The 21,815-nt window shown below is 41.1% G+C and overlaps 1 protein-coding gene across 1 annotated transcript in view; it reads right to left on the bottom strand.

Annotated features, from left to right (window-relative positions):
• LOC114356264 (dnaJ homolog subfamily C member 13-like) overlaps positions 1–21,815 on the bottom strand; it is a 60,618-nt gene that overhangs the window by 10,864 nt on the left and 27,939 nt on the right. The window contains exons 15-25 of the mRNA XM_028309354.1: positions 21,042–21,201; positions 20,857–20,957; positions 20,566–20,743; positions 19,159–19,361; positions 18,256–18,376; positions 17,668–17,832; positions 17,044–17,195; positions 16,130–16,331; positions 15,130–15,318; positions 14,355–14,490; positions 450–640 (exon numbers count right to left, since the gene is read on the bottom strand). Of these exons, the coding sequence (XP_028165155.1) occupies positions 450–640; positions 14,355–14,490; positions 15,130–15,318; positions 16,130–16,331; positions 17,044–17,195; positions 17,668–17,832; positions 18,256–18,376; positions 19,159–19,361; positions 20,566–20,743; positions 20,857–20,957; positions 21,042–21,201 (1,798 nt within the window). The remainder of the gene's footprint in view (positions 1–449; positions 641–14,354; positions 14,491–15,129; positions 15,319–16,129; positions 16,332–17,043; positions 17,196–17,667; positions 17,833–18,255; positions 18,377–19,158; positions 19,362–20,565; positions 20,744–20,856; positions 20,958–21,041; positions 21,202–21,815) is intronic.

Genomic DNA, 21,815 nt, shown 5'->3' with positions numbered 1-21,815 from the left:
TGTCTTAAGAGACAAAAATTATAAATTTTAGCTTGACAAACTTTAATATGTAAACCCGGCACTGCTAATAAGAACAGTAAAATCTACCGTCAGTAGCGCTGCCGTAAGATTAGTTATGGCCCTCTAATGGACCTCACGGAGTACCAACAGCCGTTACTAACAATTTGGTGCCAACTTATCTTTAGTTAGTTAGATAGAAATAAAAACTATCGATAACATAAAAAGACCGATCAATGTAATTTATTTTACATTATCGACACATGTATCGATTATGCAGCAACTCTAGCCGATAAGTAAGTCCGGTGTCTCACGTGTTGTACCTCGCTATATGACACGGACACTAACGGACGGAAGTAAGGCCGGGGCCTCACTCTCGGCGAACAGCTGGTCCGCTTCCACTTTGTCCTTAGGAAACTAGCCTATTGTCTTTGTTAACATCGGTCACAAACCTGCAACCCTCCTTCCCTGCGAAGCTCCTCTGCATTCAGCGCGGAACAAGCCACAGTAGCATGCGCCAGCTCGCACGCCGCTGGAAGTAAGGCCGGGGCCTCACTCTCGGCGAATAGCTGGTCCGCTTCCACTTCTAAACGCGCCGTGCGCAACAGCTGCGGGTAGCCCGCGTATTTGTACGGCGCGAGAACTGGCGACAAGAATAATTTTTGTGTGAGGATTTCTAAACACAAATCAACTATCTGCAATTGACTCAAGATAAAATTAATTAGAACAAAAATTCGGCTAACATATGGAAAACAAAGAGACCGCGAACTTTACTTGACTTTAGGTAATGCTATAAGGCCTCAGCCTCGAGTTTAGCGGGCAGCGGGGCGGGAGCGGCGGCGGCGCGGGAGCGGCGGCGGCGCGGGAGCGACAGGATCTTATGCGTGAAATCAAATAGACCGGTTCTCGAAAACAGCGGCGCGGCAGCTGCGCGGGAGCGGGCAACGAGTGGGCAGCGCACTCCTTCTTTTGCCCACAATAAATCGAGCGTTAGGAATAAATTTGAATCGAAATAAAATTGTCGCCGTTGTTCAGACATTTCGTTTGCGAATAAAAACAAATATCTCGACAACACAACCCCGAACACAACACTTCGCCGCTAAAGCGAAATACGTACGGCGGCAGCGATAGTCTCAAAAAAAACCAATTTACTTTAAACTAATTTAATTAAAGATATAGAAATTACAATTACAAATTAATTATAACTAGAGCGATTGACCAAGTTCGATGTTGGAACCAAAGTGATCGATGTGGCGGTGGCGCGATGGGACGCGGCGGCTCGGTGCATCACGTTCTGCCGACGCAGCTCCTCGTGTCGCCGATTGACGCAATTACTTGTTTAGCCAAAATCTAGGTTGGTACTTCGTAGGCGTTTCCCTTAGAGTGGCAGGGTGTAACACCTCCCCCCGAAGATCAGCAACTATTGGAGAATTTTCTTCGAGAATGTTGCTGTAGTGAGACTGGATACATCTCGTTGCTTATCTGAGATTTCTGCATAGGTTTCTTGAGGGCTTGACGTATTCACTTGACGTTTGATGTAGTGACGTCGAATTAATAAGCCAATAACGAGTGCGCCTGCACTTAACAGTACTACGTATAAGGGTATCGTAGTATGGTAAAGGCTAGCTTCCACAGATTTGCTTATCTCTACTGGATGCTGCAGAGATATCTTCGTGTTACTTGCGTGTAGATTTTCTAAGTTGATTGAGTTCAATTTTATGAGTGATCTCGGAGTTGATGGGAAGTTCTCTGGAGGTGGCAGGTTCATGATTTTGATAGCTGTTCCTCTTGTGCGGTCGTTGCTGTTGAGTATAGTGAACTCGGACGTTTGGAGATAACATCCCGAAGGGACGGTAGCCAGATAACTGCCTTGAAGAGTAGAGTAAGTATTCTTTCCACAGGATGTCTGGATCTTCGNTTGCTAGATTGGAGGCGTCTGTAGTTAAAATGAAATCTTTAGAGAAATCCGGATACTGTAATATGGGATCATTTGTGAGTAGTAATTTACATTTCTCGAAACAGTTGACATAATTTGGATCTAAAGTGATTTTGGAACCTTTTTTCAAACACTGAGTTAACGGCTTAGTAATCCGTGCGAAATCTGGGATGAACTTCCTGTAGTACCCTAAGAGTCCTAGGAACCTCTTAATTTCAGTGGGAGTTTTTGGTATGGGATATTTCTTGATGGCTTCGATCTTATCCGGGTTAGGCTTTACACCATCTTTGCTGATGATGTGACCTAGGAATGCTGTCTCAAGTTTGAGGAACTCGGACTTGTCCATCTGTATCTTGAAATTAGACTCACGGAGTCTTTGGAACACCTTTTCAAGATTATTTATGTGTTCCTGTAAGGACGTACTGAAAATGATGACGTCATCAAGATACACAAGACAGATAACGTTCTGTAGACCACGGAGGACATTGTCCATAACGCGTTGGAAGGTGCTTGGTGCGTTCTTTAAACCCATCGGCATTCTGAGAAATTCGAAATGGCCGTGTTCTACGTTAAAAGCTGTTTTAGGTATATCCGAGGGTTCCATTTCTACCTGATGGAAACCACTGGCAAGGTCCAGGGTGGTAAAATATTGACAGTTGCCTAGTTTGTCCAAGATATCCGCGATGTTAGGGATAGGATACTTGTCGTCGATGGTTTTATCATTTAGTTTCCTAAAATCAACGACTGAGGGACTAGTTAAGGGTCCAATAGGGTGTCCTATAGCTCAAAACACCAGACTCGGCTGGATATTATCTGGTCAAGTATCTGAAAGTAGTAAAACTGAACCAAGCAGTAGAAACGTCATAACAACATTACACACTCAAGTTGTTGAAGAAGAGTTTGATCTTAAACGCTTTTGGGAAATAGAATCTGATCAGTGTCTTCTCAATAAACCTCACCACACACCTGAAGAACAAAAATGCGAAGAATTTTTCAAACAAACAACCACAAGAGACCCTTCTGGACGTTATATCGTAAAACTGCCATTTAAAGAAGAAAATCCGGCTCGAAGGACCATGAATAAAGTCCAACAATGTATTTGATGATAAAATATCCTTTATTTTGATTTAGTTTCACAAAAAACAATTCTCCCGTGACACTGTTGATGACATGACAAATTTCTTCTTTTTTATTACTTTATGGTATTAAACAAACGACAAGACGCCACTTAGTTTTGCCAGAAGCGTCAGCTTTCTTGGGAACTACCCAGATAGGTGAGCTCCATGCTGAACTGGATGGCCTGATGATACCTTGTTCTAGCATTTTACTAATCTGGCTCCTAACCTCTTCCCTATGGATGTACGGGTAACGGTAACTCTTGGTATAAACTGGTAGCTCGTCAGTAGTCTTGATCGAGTGTTTGATCTGATTTGTAAAAGTTAAAGCCTCGCCTTCGATATAAAATACGTCTGCATATTGAGCGCATAAATTTTGTAAGTTCGCGCGCTCTTCAGCGTTCAAATGGCTAGTCCGTAGACGCGAGAGAACGTCCGTAGCACGTTTAGATAGCTTCGTAACGCTTTGATGACGCGGGTCACGCGGTTCACTACTCGTAGTATGAGGGTGACGTAATTCGCTCGTAGCATAGGTAAGTTCCGTAGCATTTAGTTCGCGCTCGGTACGCGTGGACTCTACATTATAGATCTCTGCGCTAACCTGGCGGTCGACGGAAAAAATGACGTCATTATGACTTGGGTTTGATATCTCTAAATATCCGCGATTATTTTTAACGCTGGTTAAACATTCTCCTACAATGCAATTAGATATTACCTGTTCTGGGATAAACGCATCTCCGTCTCTGACATTGATAGGTAGTTTAATTAATTTAGAGGAACGCCCTGGAATGATGTCTTCATACAGGTTAACGTTCCGGGAATCATAGACATGAATCGGGTTAGAAGCGTGCCGTGTAATAAGTAACTTATTTTTAAAATCAATTGACGATTCCCATTTGTTCAATAAATCTGACCCAATTAAACCGTCGAAATAATTATGGAATTTATAGACAAAAAGTGTAACATCGGTCGTGTCATTGAATTCCGAGAAACACGGTAGCGTAATAGAATAATCGCACCGGCTTATTGCGTGTACATTGACGACTTCAAACGGATCGTAATTTAATTCATAATTCGAGAAATATTTTTCGACAGCCTCCGGACTTATAAACGACTGATTAGCTCCGGTGTCTATAAGTAATTTTAAAGGTGGGTTCAATATCTGAACATACGGGAGTTGTCTCTGGGTTTGCAAGTTTAATTCTATTTTGGTTTGTCTGAGCGGGCTGGCTCCTGAAAATCCTCGGCCTTGCTAGGTGAAGGACTTTCTTCCGTAATTTCACAAACGGGTTCGGTATTAAATAGTTCTGGATAATTATAATTGGGTGCATAAAAAATATCATTAGAATAGTCAATGTATTCGCAATAGGGCATGCTGTTATCGCCGTGATAGTAATCTGAGTAGCCATCGAAATAAGGTCCGTATTCATAATCCAAGCAATCATTAAAATTCATTTCTCGCGTTTTAAAGTAATTACTTGGTGGTGGATTACCAAACCTACGCCAATCATGACCACTAGGTGGTAAAGGTTTGCTAACAAAGTGGCTTACGCCGCTCATGGGTTTGGGTGCCTGATAATTAGCAACGGGTGGATTCCTATTGGGCATTCTGAACACATGACTTTGTGGGTTATAATTTGGAGGTGGAGCACTGAACATCTGCTGGGTACGTGTCGGTCCACGGTTCAGTTGTGGTTGAACTGGGTTTGGTCGCCATTGCTGGGACGGCTGGGGTATACGGAATGGTTGAGGTTGAGGACGAGATGGCCCTGGCATGCTAAAACCTAGAGGCTTTGAAGATGGCATTGGTGGCATGGGAAAATAATTAGGAGGGCTATAAATTGGTTTAGTAGGTGGAGGTAAAATGAAAGATTGCGATTTCCTATCGGGCAATTGCTCATTTCTCTGCTGTAAATATAAGGTATTAATTTCCTCCTGTACAAATTCTAGCGCTTGCTCTATAGATGCGGGCCGCATGCATCGAATACGCGAACCCAGCGGTTCCTTGAGGCCGCGTAAATATGATTGCAAGGTTAATTTTTTGTATAACTGACGTTTGGCCTCTACTGTAGTGGGAACACTATCATGCAAAGTTACGTATGTCATTATAGTGCTGAAAAGGGTCTGACAGCGCTCATAAAATTCCTGCGGTGTGCTATGGCCCTGAGACTGTAATGCTAAATCATTGTACAACGCGGTTTCATCGCGTTGATCGGCAAAGTTATTAATTAACGCATTTCTTATGCCTTGCCAATCGCTAGGAATGCCATGTGAATTTATAAGACGGGCGGCGGGCCCTGTGACTTTATTTAAAATGCCGTTTAATAAGGCCTGGTTTTCCAATTCGTGTCCCGGCCCTGTGTTAACGTGTCTGAGTACGAGTTGATCGCACAAATGTATGAAACGAGTTAACACGTTGGGGTTCCCGTCAAATTCCGGGAGTAATCTAAGGGATTTAAAGATGTTGTCTACGGGATCTGACATTATTTCGACTTCTTCCTCTATTACTTCCTCTACTATATTCCTATGTGCGTCTAACCTATTAATCCTATCTAACCTAGGGGAATCGGACCCCGATCGTCTAGGATGAAAAATTTTGAAAAGGGATAATTACACTAGGAAGGGTAAAAAGGATTACACAGTAAAAGGAGAGCAACACATGAAAGATTCAAATGTACTCACAGTTTCATAATCTTGGTTTTCTCTGGCTATTGGTATCGATGTCTGGATGCCTGCGCTGCTGCACGTCGTAGGTTCAGGATACGCAGGATGCGACTTGATAGCCACGCGGTCGTCTTCTTCTAGAGTCTTCTCGATGAAGCGCGAGCCCGACCGTGAGTATCCTACCGACTGCGCCAAATACGTACGGCGGCAGCGATAGTCTCAAAAAAAACCAATTTACTTTAAACTAATTTAATTAAAGATATAGAAATTACAATTACAAATTAATTATAACTAGAGCGATTAACCAAGTTCGATGTTGGAACCAAAGTGATCGATGTGGCGGTGGCGCGATGGGACGCGGCGGCTCGGTGCATCACGTTCTGCCGACGCAGCTCCTCGTGTCGCCGATTGACGCAATTACTTGTTTAGCCAAAATCTAGGTTGGTACTTCGTAGGCGTTTCCCTTAGAGTGGCAGGGTGTAACACGCTATTTTTTTATTGCGCTGATTCTGCTCCATACTGATGTCTGGAGCCTATAATGGATGGTATTGTTTGTTTACACATACAATGCCACTATTTTGTTGCAATTTCTTACAAAACATGCGCGCAAAAAGCAAATCTAGTATGAAAATCATCAAACTTCTAATGTTCGTAACTCAGTTCAGACTGAGTTTAGAGGTATACATGTCATAGTAAGTTTGGTTTATTACACTATTTTGTAATCAAAAAACAAGGTCTGGTCGATGGCCGCGCGAAAAAAAAAGACGCCAATTTCCGGCATTGTCTTTTAATTAAAATAACATTGGTATCAATTATTATAATGTCTAGCGTTTTACTTAGTCAGTGCCTAGGGTATGAGAGCGGTACAGGAGGGGGTGACGTTGACATAATTATTATGTGACAGCAAACATTTGAAGTCTGACGACATCCCAAAAACACCGTCCCGTGTCGCTCCCATCCCATACCTCAGACACTAAGTTAAGCGCCAGACCAAAAATTTAAATAAAAAGAAGCCTAATAAATAACAATTTATGTAATCACAGTAATATTAAAACAGTCGGATAGCTAGCCCCTCTTTTTACTCGTAAACGAGATTGAAAACGGTTGCGATAACTTTTAATCTGCCTACAGTTATAACTCTGGACGATCGTAATGGATTTTTCTCTACGGAATCTGTAGAAAAAATGTAAACGCTATTAATCAAACAAAACCTAATTTCCATTCAGGAGTTGTTAAGCCTTTAACTTTATTCTGATACAATTTTCTAGTTGAAAAGTCAAAGTTATTGAAACTCTAGACTTAATCAAAGGGAGATTAAAATCTAGATACTTTCGGTCTTTAAATTATGTCTAACATTATAATCTCTTTAGAGTAAAACATCTACCGTACCAAAGTAACATACCTACCTAATTATTTTACAAGTTCAATCAAGATAACTTAGGACAGATTTATATTAGAGTCACGACCCGAATTATTTTAGATTCTCTATTAAGTGAACCCTAAAGTTGTATTGAATATTCGTCCTTTTATAATAACTACTTGAGAAAATAAAAGCCGAAGATTTGAAATGGCGGGCAATGGGACATTCAAGGAGCGCAATAAAAAGTAAAAGTCAGTAATAAAAGTCATTAATTTTTTGCTATTAGGCTTTTATAAAGCGGCGATACACGTCAGTACAGTTTTATTATAACCCTTCCACTGCTTTGGGACAATAACGCGGCGTGGTAGTCTACAATGCTAAGGTAGTCTACAATGCTGAGAATAAGCAGCGCTCACTATTCTACCTCTTTTTTCTCTCTATCGCTTTTGCTCACTACTCTTCCTTTACCTTCACTGGTTAGGTTTTTATTGGCGGCCAAGATTTAGATTCTGGCTACATAGGAGTTGCAGTAGTGGGAACGAGAGGTGGGAATGGTCCCGTTATTCTTCCTTTAGACATGCTAGTGCGTTTGTACTAATTTTCATGGAGTGGATCTCTGCTGCAAATGCTGTAATACAATGGCATGTAAATGTAGTTTTAATAGGCGCTTTTTGAAGAGAAAAGGCAGTTTATTGATTGACCAATAAATTAGAAATAGGTACGAGTAATAAAATGCAACATTGACTTTAAGAACTTCCCAGTCAAAAGTGCCAAATCACTGGAACGAAAGTTTTATAGAGACGTAGCCGTAACATATTTGAGCACACTGTCTAAAATACCCCACTCATTCACTAGCCTGGACATCGCGAGATAAATTTCCACTCAGTCGCCAAAATGTTCGTACATTTTTTAGGGAAGAACGAATTTTTGCCGTTTCTCAATTTAAGTAGGTCTCATTTAGCGCATGAGTTTCGTTCTGGAGATAGAGTGAAGGATCATACCCATTCTTTTGCAGTACAGGCACAGAATAATAATAAGTACTACGTACAGAAGGTTTACTTCGCGAAGGTATTTAAAAAAATGTATGCTCAATGTCATTAACAATATGGTGTAATTTAGCCTGTCTCAAGAGTCAAGCACCATTTTGTTGACAAACGTCAGTGATCGGCACTGCGCCGAAGCTATAGGGCTGACTTCGGTAAAATGATGTGACGTGAGGTGCCAAACTGCGGAAAATGGCGGAGGAAATACATGATTTTGCATGAATTATCATGAATAATATTAACTACTTATTTACCTCTCAGTGTCTTGAGGCAACTTAAAAAAGTACATTCTGTGTTTTTATTATTATTTAGGCAGTTAAATACTGCACAGTATTTAGTACACCATTTTCTTTATTTTCTTCCATCATACACAAGAATACGCGTGCGTGAGTCAATGTTCGCTATGTATGTATGTGAGCCTTGTCGAATAGTGTCCTATAGGTGGGCCATCGTGCGTGTTTTATTTTCGATGTAAACTCGCGGAGATGAACAGGCCTGGTACAGGTACGAACGAGCTTCGTTGAACACTGAGCGAACATGATAATAGTTAACACTGTCACTGATTATGTAGTATTTGCAGCAAAATACATTTACCTAAATTCATTCAGAGACAATTAAAACACTAACTGTTAAAATTTAGTTCAAAAGTTACCTACTTAACAACTTGATACGTGTAAATCAGCCTTTAGTGAAATTTGTTCCAGGCTTAGTGACAACGGAGCCAAAATACTACTGCCGTCGGCATTGTACGAAATTAAAACAATAACAATGTAATTTTACGCGTTACATAAAACTGAAACTTTAAAAGAGTCGGAAGATTTTTGATACTAACGGAAAAACTGGCTCTTACCATTATCTTTTTAAACAAGAATATACTGATTATTAAGGCATTTTCAGACTAGCGATTTTTTTTTTGCATTTTGCAATAGGGAAAAAGCCATAGGGGTGCAAAATTTTCCGCTTCAATATACCAAACGCACTTTTCAGATCGTTTTCCTTAGAGGCGTAGCGTAGGCTGCTCGCGCATACGAAATTATTTTCCAGTTTCCAAAACAAGGAAAAAACGCCGATACGATTCCCGAAAAACAATACAAAATACAAAACACTGGCGGGTTTGTATACCTACCATAATATTATAATATTTATTACTAGTCTTATGAACAATGATATTCTTATAATAGAATAAAAGCCGCTAATCTCTCAGAGCCCCTAAACGATTAGTAGCAGTAGTGAAACTGTTGATAATTAAGTAGGTACTTACTTCGAGTAAGAATATAATATGAATATTAATTTAAGAAATTGAAATTGCGGCTGCCTTTTTCAATAGTCTTTTCTCGAACATTATTAGCTAAAAATGGGTCCTAGAGAGTTTTGTTTCGTTTACTCAATATTACTTGTTCTAGAATAGTGTAATTTTGGATTAAAATGTTAATAATTATATCTCAGTTACTTCATATTCGTGGCATTTTAACATAATTAAGAGTTAAGCGAGCGGTATGAAAAGAAGCGCAAGCGGACCGAAACATTTATTATGGAGATTAGGATACCAACTTTATTTTAACAGTAGCCTTTTGATTACACTACGAACTTTCGGCACGCGTTCCAAAATGTCGCATTAGTTTTGCGTCGTGACATTAACGTGGGTTAGACAAATCGTTAAACTCATATAACTATCGGATTCGTTAGATGCCTACTTTTTGTTATTTTCCTGCTTTTACATTTTAAATTAAGTTTTTTTTTCTATAGGACAGGAGGAAACAAGCAGACGGTACCTGATGGTAAATGATTACCATCGCTCATAGACACAAGTGATGCAAATCCGTTTCAGTCCCGGGACTAAACTGAAACCTCTTTTTTCTTGTTAGCAAACGAAGATTAAGCCAGCTGAATTATTATGACAAGGGATACTGTAGCAAAAACTCAAACAGAGAACTTGAAACACTGTAAATTATGTTCATACCTATCCGCCCTTGTCATTTAGGCCGTTAGAACTTTAGTGTCAAACTTTACGAGCGTTTAGATGTCTGTATAATCCTCAATTTGTCTTCGTATGTTACTTCACACATGTTAGACATTCAAACATAATCTGTGAAATAGTTCAACCGGCAACATTGGGTCTTGTCAAGAACCTATGTCACTTTAGGAGTATTATTTAACCTTCACTAGTATTTGTACTTGTTAGATCAGCAATGAAGTTCCAATTTTCATTTACGAGTATGTTATTCGATTAAGGTCTTTTAGATTAGATCTAAGATTCTTCCAACAAATTACTTTTTTGTCCTAAAATCACTACGGACTACGGAGCTAAACAACATTATGCAAATGTCTATTGTTATGTCGTTTAGGACTAACCTGTTGCCGTCAAAGTACTAACTTGTAATTTATAAAACAACTAGCTTAGTATTTATAAATAAAGCGAAGGCCGCACCTCAAACTGAGCTGGGCTTAAGTTAATCCTATTAACACGAGCAGAAGCGCAAACTTGGTATAAGGAAAACTGGTTTTATCTCCGATATAATTACTAACCTAAGTATTTACTTACTTGTTGCTACCCTTACGTATTCCCTAAACATTGATTAAGTCTGGGTATGTGGTTATAAAATTACGAATAATGAATATTGCAAATATCGTTTAGTAAACGTATCATCATCATCATCATTATCATCATCTAAGCCACAGGATGTCCACTGCTGAACATAGGCCTCCTTCAATGCTTTCCATGTTGCCCGGTTGGTAGCGGCCTGCGTCCAGCGCCTTCCTGCTACCTTTACGATGTCGTCTGTCCACCTTGTGGGCGCATAGAGCAATGAGCGTATAGATAATATCAAATCCTAATAGCATGTTCTGCGTACAGTACATAAAAGATGACCAGATATTTCAAGCACGATATTGAGTATTGTAAAAGGGAACGATAGAATATCATAATAAGTCGACAAGTTTCATCATCATCTTCATATTATTGTGTAAGAATTCAAATAACAGATCGCTGAATCCAAAAAAAGGTTTAAGAATACATAATACGTATTTCTCACAAAATCTTGGGGTGAAAATTTATTCCATCAATATTTACAATACACACATCCAATCACCTCGATGTTTGCGTTGCCAGATTGCAAGCGGCAATTTAAGTCCAATAGAATGCGGGCGATGTGCAATATTGCGCCACACTCAAACAATCAAGCAATGATGTTTGGTATGTCGGCAAATAAAATGAGTTACATAAGGTACAGTCAGCGTCAAATACTTAGTGACAGCCAAAGTGGCCAAAATGTTGACAACACAACCTTATTTAAATTGTAACAAAGACGTGTTGCGTACCTACTTTTTGGCTTACAATCTGTGTGTGAAACAGTGTGGAAAATAAATATCACACGAAGTAACTTGTAATAAATAAGAAGCTTTCAAATGTTACTGAGTTTCTTCCGCCACTTCTTCTTAGCACCAGCCCATATGTTGTCCCGAAGTGGTGATAGGGCAAGCTTCATTGAGGCGTGTATAAGCGCCCTGTAAATCCTACATGCTAAAAAAATAATTTCAATTTTACAAAACCAAACAACTACTAAGAATACTTGGATGTATAAAAAAAGAGTGATCCAACGTTTAGACGCTAATCGTCAGTTGGAGTCTTTTCTGTAATCGTAAATGTATCGATATGCCAAATTAATGTAGCTGCTTATCCAATGAGGCGTCTTCGTTTCGGTTTTTAGATCAATCTGTCTTTGTCGCTCATGCCAGCATCTGGCTTAGAATGAGGGGTATTGATAGATCTTAAACCTCAAACAGTATTATAGCTTCGTGCTTTGTTAAATGATGCGATATCTTAAAAACAGACTTTATTGGTACTTTTTTCGTTGGTTCAAGTTCCTCTTGTATTCAGTTTAAATCGATTTTTAAAGTACACCTGTTTGAGATACCTAATAATATTTTGAATGCTAAAACCCCAATGGCTTGAATGTTACGAAATAGTTTCAGACTTTGCCTTGAATAGATCTTATCAAAGAGGGTACATCAGACATAATACTTCTTTACTAATGTAACGTTTGAGTTTAGTCATTGTTGAAACTGTTCACTTTGTTCAAGGATAGGTACACTAGGTACCTATGCAAGGCAACATATTTGGCAAATTGACTTTTTAAAATTGGTGAAAGTAACCTACTCTGAAAAAGGTAAGACATGTGCCTATTTCAATTTGTTGTGCAGCAGACAATGCTAAATTATTCTGCTCGTCTGGTTTCACTTTGTACTTATATATTACGTATTCCCTTAAAATCCGTACATGAAATTATTGTATCCGCAATGAAATGAAATGTTAGCAGTCGTTAGGTTCGCAAATTGCAAAAAAGATTAAGCATGAATTCATTCTGAATATGACATAATATAGATAATTGGAGCGGTCGGTTCTCGGATAAATTTAATTTTCATCCTATTAGCCTACTTCTGGAATCTTCCAGTACTAAAACGCATAAAAAAATGACATTAAAATGTATGACGGATTGTACTGTACAGTTCCCCTAGCCCAAACGTTGAAGAACTAAAAGGACATTGTCAGAAACCGCCTAAAAAACCGCCCAAAAACATTAACCCATCATAATTATTTTCTATTTTTTTTAATACATTAAGCACCCTTTCATTCTAATGGACACTTAAGCATTGAAAAATTAAATAAATAAGTCTTTTAACGTTTATTCTATAATACTATTACAACTTCCGGACGTTTTGGTGCGTGGCATGGTCTAAAACCTATCAAGTTCCATAATTTTTGCCGATAAAATCTGTACGAGGCATTACCGTACTTTATTGCTGGGAGTCCATGTATAGTGATGTTCCTGCGGCCATCATAGACAATAAAATATCGATTTTGAAAATAAAATAAATCGATTAAACTGCTTTGAAGACTAGATTTGCGTTAAAAGCTAAAAAGATATTGACAGTTTGACACTATTACAAGAAGATATCTAAAGTGTCCAACTGGTCGAAGGTCGTAAATAAAATAAAAATAATTAGGACCATAAACTGATATTCATGATATGTTACTGTAAAAGTTCGAACTACGGTTAATCTTAAGATTTAAGTGTAAGTATTAGGATTTACCGACATGAGTTGGTAAATGTAAGTATTTATGAAAATACGACGATTTTTTCGAGCTTTTACCATTCGAATTCAGTATATGCTAGGTTTTACCTCTGTCAGCTGGTAGATGTTGGTTTTAGGAATAAAACAATGAGTAATTCTTAATTACTTACTTTCATCAACTATTAGACAAAACAGGTACATAGTATTTATAAAGGTATCATAATATTATGATAGTAATAAGTACCTACAAACTAATACCAACTTATTAAAATTATTTGCAATCATTACTTTTTCTTGTGTTTTGGTGTTCACATTTTTACTGTTTCCTTTTTTTATTCCTTCTGACACATTACCAACGATGATGTTTTCGTAAGTTTACAGAACTTTTAATTAGTAAGATTATAACAAAAATGATAATACCATGGATTTCGTCAATGGTATAGACGAAATTTGAAGTGGAAAGAAATCGGAATTATAATAACCCAGTATTGATAGTAGCGCATACCTGTAAATATCATATCTAGCCTATCTAGGACACTGAAATTTTGTACTGCATGCATCCTACTAATATAATAAACGCGAAAGTTTGTGTGGATGTTTGTTACTCTTTTCAAGCAAAAACTACTGAACTGATTTTGATGAAACTTTACAGTATTATTGTTTATAACCCAGAATAACATATAGGCTATAATTTATGGCGATCTGTGACAAATTAAAATTCACGCGTGTGAAGCCGCGGGCGAAAGCTAGTATTTTATATGACATGATCTTACGTTGCTAAAGAAAAAANAGAGTGGCAGGGTGTAACAAGCGCCGCACGAGCTGCCCGCTTGTTTCGAGAACGGGTCTGCGTTGCCCGCCCCGCTCCCGCGCCGCTGCCCGCTAAACTCGAGGCTGAGGCCTAAGCGTCAGTTCGCGTGCGAGACAGAGCCAAGAGACCAAGGCGGAAGACTGCGACCGTTACTTGACTTAGTTCACTGTCTCCTGTCTCTGTCTCGCTTGTGAACTGACGCTTACACATTGCCTAAAGTCAAGTAGTGGTCGCGGTCTCTCGTCTCGGTCGTTTGTCTCGATTACTTGCGTCTGTCATAGCACCGCTGCCTTTACATAAGCTGTTTCTATATTGAAGTTAATTCTGTAATAAGATAAACCGCAAAGCCACTCACCATCCGAGTACCGCCTGAAGAGTATCGTCTGGGTGCGCAAGATGAGCACGATGTTGTTGGTGTTGGGCCCGTCTCCCGTCCACACGTTGCGGCTGCAGAGGAACTCGTATGCTTGGTTCACCGCCTCGAAGCGATCCTGGTGAACATATGGCTCGTATGAAACAATAGTGGAAGGATATCATCAAGGCAGTGTCGCGGTAATATTATATGTACTTGCTACAAGTCACATTCAAGAGCTGGTGACACCGTTTCATAAAAATATCGCTTATTACCATCATTCCTTGCATATTATAACAATGAACACGTCGTGCTTGTATGAAAAACCGGGATTGAAAAATCTCATCAAGACTTAAAATTAATGAGAAAGCAAGACGGCACTGCTATTGCCGCCGTTAAACGGGTTAATACTGGGACGTGTAAAAGTGCTTTTTTAAAGCCTACTTGCTTAGATTAATGAGTTTCGTGAGTTTTATAAAGACTCGAAGAGCTGCTTCCCTTGCTATAAAAGAAGATGCAAGAAGTTTCTACCCACTTGTGTGATAGACAAGTATCAGAACCATAAACTAAAATGAATAGGTATTATCAATATGTACGATAACTCACCCGTCCCTCAGGATTCTTATCAGGATGGAACTGCTGCGCGAGCCTGTAGTAGGCCTTACGGACCGCGGCCTCGTCGTGCTGGTTGCCACTCAGGCCTAACACAGCGTAGGCCTCACTGGCCGTCATGGCAAGGGCTTCCTATGTGTATATAACGATATGTACGATAACTCACCCGTCCCTCAGGATTCTTATCAGGATGGAACTGCTGTGCGAGCCTGTAGTAGGCCTTACGGACCGCGGCCTCGTCGTGCTGGCTGCCGCTCAGGCCTAACACAGCGTAGGCCTCGCTGGCCGTCATGGATGGAGGCTTCTTCTCCACTTCGCGGCGCCACGCTTCTAACACGTCTTTTAGTAAGCCCACCTGAGGAGATAAAGGCGCAATGAGTTTTTGTAAGGCAGATATAAGTCTTTAAGAAGTGGACTTTAAGTCTAGTAATAGGGTATGCGATTGTTTGCATTTTGCACGATTCATATTGTCAAGAATGTAATTTTGGCGATATCTGATGCTTATAATAGGTTCACAATCCCGATCACACTTAAGGGCAAAAATTATGTCATTACGTTTGAATAGAGTACACACACGGTGCAATATTGCAGTGCGTTGATTCAGTAAGGGTCTATGGAATAGAAGATGTGGTTCTAGAGCTTGAGGCTGTGCGTCACTAGTGTTACGTACCATAGTTCGTGACACCCAAGTGGTCAAAAAGTTGACAACACAACCTTATTCCATTGTAACAAAAAAATATGGCGAATTTATTGGCTGCTTTAGGGGTCACAAATTCTTTGACGTTTATTGTCCGATACCGAATTTGGTCGCTACATTCCCTACAATATGGTCGAGTGAAGCGACGGCTGGTTCATACGCCAAGTCTGTGAACAGGCGCTGCCTTCGGGGACTGGTCTCCATAGGCTCCTTATGTGCATTTGACGATTTGTAAGTACTAATTTAATTAGTCTACACAAATAAAGATCATTTTGATTTTGATTTTGGTATGCATCACTGTACAGTACCGGGTCGGGTTTGGGCCAGTTGGGGAAGCGGCGCGTGTCGCACAGGTGGCGCAGGTAGAAGGTGTTGCAGAACAACTCGGCTTCCAGATGCGGGTAGCGGACAGCTGGCGTCACTACAGCGGGCGGTACAGTACCGGGTATAGTATGCATCAGTACAGTACCGGGTCGGGTATGGGCCAGTTGGGGAAGCGGCGCGTGTCGCACAAGTGGCGAAGGTAGAAGGTGTTGCAGAATAACTCCGCCTCCAAATGCGGGTAGCGGACAGCTGGCACGGCGAGGTACGGGTAGCGAGCGGCCACGTGCGCGCGCAACCGCGGCGTGAACTCGCCGATGTGCGCTGCTACCTTCATTATCAGGATGCGTCTGTGAACATAACACAAACAAACACGTGAGCTTAAAGAGTGTCCTAAGTCAGCGACAAATCGCAAAGTGACGCGATGAGTGGGATCACAACAAAATTGCATCTCTTGATTGCGGCCTAAGAGCCAGTGTACGGCGATACGCTGACTTAGGTCCTTGCCACACTGGCGGATTGCAAGCGGAGCGCCGCGCCGCTGCTCCGCCCAGAAAACGCCTGCAATCCGCCAGTGTGGCAAGGCCCTTAGACACAACGTGTTACGGGTTTATGACTGAAAATTCAAGCAAGAAGATTCATACTTGTAACATAGCTTATCAAATATGACTGCGATATAAAGACACACTAGTTACCAAGTTAAAATATCCCGAGGGGTCACATATGTTATTGCAGTGTTTTACAACCTGTGGGTCTACTCTACAGGGGGGTCGCGAGAGGTCGTCAAAAATACGATAAAGTTAAAAAAGTATAAACCGAAACCTAATTATGCAAATGCATAAATGTTGTATGGATTGAAGTATTCGGTCCCTACAACATCTTTGTAACATAATAAAATGCATGAAAAAAAATGGTCTAGGTCGCAAAATATTTTTTCATACTAAGGTTGAAAAACACTGTGCTATTAAAATCAAGCAAGAACAGTATCTATGTTTATCATCATTATCAGATCGATGCTGGCATTCAACACCCCATAGGCACCTGAAAAATGCTCCATCCTACCTCATTTCAGAGTTCCAGATTGCCTCGGGAGTATCCCATTCCCCGAGGAAAATCTGCGCAAACTTCTCCGCGCCGTGGTTCTCTAGATAGCACACCATCGCTTCGGGCAGCAACTGGCCAAGTATCGAGCGCTGCATTATGTCTGAAGTAGTCTGAAAACAAACATAATGTAAAACCACGGTGAAACCGTCTTACGCCCGTATTCACAAACGATGCTTGCTTGAGTGAAGCAGTAAATCGAACGCACAGCGTTAAATAGAGCTCTGTGATTGGTTCGTATATCACCCTGTGCGTCCACGCGCACTGTGAGACCTCATAGTAACGTTTGTGAATACGGGCGTTATATGCGTCGTCTACACTTGTATTATTCATTCAATCATTCATTCGTTCAGCATACAAACACTTTTTTTACAAGATCACATTCTACAAAGCTACATGTAAATGTAATTTAGAATTGAATAACAACAGACAGCTTTTTATATGTTTGATGTTTTAAAAAATCAGTCAGTAAAATAAAGTATTCAGTAATAAAATAACATTACCACAATTTCTTTCAATGATTTATGTTACCCAAAATTCCAATTGGATCTCAAAAATCTCATTAACGTGTGTTTAAAAACTCACTTGATCAGCCCTGAACGCTTGTTTCATATGCGTGAGCCGCAGGAACCTGGCGATTGGAAGTAAATTGGACCCAGTGTACAGCAGCATAAAGTAGAATACGCCAGTCAAGTACAACTTCGATATTTCAGGGTTGTCCTGCATCACTTCGTGTAGTAATGTTGCCACCTGCAAAAAATACCTAATTAAGAAAATCTATCTCGTTTTCCTTTTTGAAAAATTAATATTCAGAAGTGTGAAATGAAATTTAGCTCTAGCCGATTTTATTTATCGACATGTTAGCCTGTAGTGACGCCAGTGACGCAAGAAAATGCTATCAAAAATGTTAACTTAGTTTATTTTATTTCGTTTAGTAGGTAAGAAGAAAAGGAAATACCATGACTATTGAGATATGCGCCTGGTGGCCGCTAAGAAACTTCTTTTTTTTTTGTAAAAGTTTCTTAGCGGCCAGTTTTTTTTTTCGCTTTGAGCAATTATTTTTGACATGGAAGGATTTTTTTATCGTATCGATGATTAATCAAGGTATTTCAGGCAGTTTTTAAGAATCTCACAGAGTTAACAAAACGCAAAAAACTTTTATAAATATTCTACCTTTTCAACAAGAATAGGGTCAAAAGTAAGCAGCAACTGTACAACGTGAGCGAGACACGCCGGCTCCGATAACAGCCGCTTGACTTTGGGCAGAGGTCGTATTACTGCATCTTCTTCGTCTCTGGAGAAAAAAACAACACATTTTTCTAGAACTTACTATCATCAGATTACATTTTAATAATATAACCTGCTTGGTTACAGCGTGGTTCAAAACAGGCAATAGGAAGTCGAACTGTTTAGGGAAAATGCACCTCCAAAATGTCGAAAGTTTAGTGAATCATTGACATAAACTCCACCCTACTCAAAACACATTCGTCTGCACCTCAGTGTACTAAAAATGCATTAGCGGCATTCGTCATTCCATGATAAGTTAACCTGTTAGTGTCTGCACAAACATGATTTCCACTTACCTGCTAGGGTCTAGTATGGTAGCAGCCAGCTCGCTTTCATTCAGGACGGGGGTCCCGCGCGCCGCCAGCGTCCATTTTAACTGCGGGACCCCGCCCACGGCTCGCCAGCCTTCCATTCTATTAACCCAGCACTAGTTTCTTCGCTTACCTGCTAGGGTAATACCGAGCGCAAGTGATCAGCAGGTCCAGGATAGTAGCAGCCAGCTCGCTTTCATTCAGGACGGGGGTCGCTAGCGTTCATTTGATCTTCAGGACCCCGCCTCGGCTCTCATCCCTTTATGATGTTGTTGTTGATCCTACATTTTGTTTCCCCACTTACCTGCTGGGGTAATACCGCGCGCATGTGATCAGCAGGTCCAAGATAGTAGCAGCCAGCTAGCTTTCATTCAGGACTAGGGTTCCTCGCGCCGCCAGCGTCCATTTTAACTGGGACCCCGCCCACTGCTCTCCAACCTTACATACTATTAACCCAGCACTTGGTTTCTTGACTTACCTGCTAGGGTAATACCGCGCGCAAGTGATCAGCAGGTCCAGGATAGTAGCAGCCAGCTCGCTTTCATTCAGGACAGGGGTCCCACGTGCTGCCAGGGTCCATTTGAGCTGCGGGACCCCGCCCACGGCTCGCCAGCCTTCCATGCTGTTGGCCCAGCATTTGGTCTTGTTGTTGATCTCGCCGGACTTGTACAGGTCTTTGAGCTGTTGATAAGAAAATAATTTAATAAGGAACAGAAATTCTAGTAGTTTCTGACAGATTTATGGAGGAAAAAGTGGCAACACAGTAGGTCTTGCCAGCGCAAAAATAATTGCACTCATTAGTTGGTGCCATTAGCGAATGAGGACCTTACTTACTGTACAACACTGCTGTTCTGGTGAATGCGTAGGTCATCAGCTAACCAGTTGACACTACTGTCTGCTCTAACGAGTGACAAGAAAATAAGGCAGTTGCAGCCCTACTACCGTGACAAACGCGACGTGGATTGGGCTTCTTGAAATTATAAAAACAGCAGTTGAATGCGCCACAGTATCCCTTACTCTACAATGGTGCCAACTGAACTACGCCAGTCATTCACCTGCTGGAAGCTAACAGGGCCCATTCTCTGCACCTTCTCCCCCTGTTCTAAGTTGTAATACCACTGACCCTCTATCACGTTGCTCTGAGCTGATACTGTTTCTCAAGACTTATGTTAGTGACCTCTTACACCAGCCACTTACTTGCTGAAAGCTAACAGGGCCCATTCTCTGAACTTTATCTCCCTGTTCCAAGTTGTAGTACCACTCGCGGTCGCCGCCGCCTGGTTGCTGCGAGGGGCCCTCTATCACGTTGCTCTGAGCTGGTACTATGGCTTGAGACATGATAATGATCTCTGTTACACCAGAAACTTACCTGCTGGAAGCTAACAGGGCCCATTCTCTGCACCTTCTCCCCCTGTTCTAAGTTGTAGTACCACTCGCGGTCGCCGCCGCCTGGTTGCTGCAAGGGACCCTCTATCACGTTGCTCTGAGCTGGTACTGTCTCTTGAGACTTATAATAATATCTGTTAACACTAAAAACTTACCTGCTGAAAGCTAACAGGGCCCATTCTCTGCACCTTCTCCCCCTGTTCTAAGTTGTAATACCACTCGCGGTCGCCGCCGCCTGGTTGCTTCGAGGGACCCTCTATAACGTTGCTCTGAGCTGGTACTGTCTCTTGAAACTTATAGTGATATCTGTTAACACTAAAAGCTTACCTGCTGGAAGCTAACAGGGCCCATTCTCTGCACCTTCTCCCCCTGTTCTAAGTTGTAATACCACTCGCGGTCGCCGCCGCCTGGTTGCTTCGAGGGACCCTCTATAACGTTGCTCTGAGCTGGTACTGTCTCTTGAAACTTATAATGATATCTGTTAACACTAAAAACTTACCTGTTGGAAACTAACAGGGCCCATTCTCTGCACCTTCTCCCCCTGTTCTAAGTTGTAGTACCACTCGCGGTCGCCGCCGCCTGGTTGCTGCGAGGGACCCTCTATCACGTTGCTCTGAGCTGGCACTGTCGCTCGAGACGTGTGAAGGTGGGCCAAGGTCATCAGGTCTACTAATATCCTGGTGGAGAAGAAAATTTCCACAAGCATATTATATCTTCGTTATATCAAGCACATTAGTAAGCACATTGATTTCTACGTAATTTAATAACACACTATATTTTGCAAACTTACCTAATTCCATTCCATTCTAAAATCTCGCTAACATTTCTTCTATGAAGTATTAATTTTGCAACAAATTGTACTAGTCTATCTCTTTCCATTCTGTCGCATGTCTGAAAGAAATTACCTTTTTAAATAAAATTGGTTAAGAATCAATCATTTACAAATACAATTCAAAAATAAGAAATCTTGCTTACTCTATCTAACATTTGTACAATATATTTGGTGTCCGCGAAAGGGCCGATGTCTTCGTAGTACCTCCCATAGACAATACTCATAGCTTGCAAACACATGCACTTCATTTCTACCTTCGGCGTTGATAGAAACCGGTGGTACAAGTCGTTGAAGAATTCATACCTGCAATAGAAGACACGTGACAACTATAGAACGAAATTCAGGAAAATATTTGACTTATAAAATAAAACTGTTTAAAAGGAGTAGTATTTGGAGTATCCTCGGTGTTATAAAACAATTTACAGGCATAGCATTAGCACGTGAGTATAAGGGCCTTCGCCCACGGCGACTTTTTGTAGCGATGCAGTTGCACTTCTGTAGCGCGTTAGTAGCGCGTTGGCATCACTTCTGTAGTGCGTTGCAAATGCAACTAATGCGCGTTAGTAGTGATGCTGTCGCTCGTTTACGAAACGCCCGACATAAAGTAGCCGTGGGCGAGGGCCCCAAGCTGCATTATAAACCTGAAGTCGATGCAATAACAATGGTTTAGGATTCCTAACACTAGCGTCTTTCGAGCGTCGTCGTCTCGCCAGCGCCTGCGCAGTACATCAACTCTCTCTAAACTAAACATGACGTCAATGCTGAGCTGAGCGCCTGACAAACTTGACCTTCACTGGTAGGGTTTTATTGGCGGTCAAGCTGTAGATCCTGGCTACACAGAAGTTACTGTGGTGGGAATAGTCCCTTGAGCGGCTGCCGAACGGCCGGTGAGCGTGGGTCCCTTAAAATTCGCTGTT

Source organism: Ostrinia furnacalis, unplaced genomic scaffold, assembly GCF_004193835.3.
Source record: "Ostrinia furnacalis isolate ACB-3 unplaced genomic scaffold, ASM419383v2 OfSCF0209, whole genome shotgun sequence".
NCBI classification, from domain to species: Eukaryota; Metazoa; Arthropoda; class Insecta; order Lepidoptera; family Crambidae; genus Ostrinia; species Ostrinia furnacalis.
This window is presented reverse-complemented; position numbering and strand designations above follow the sequence as displayed.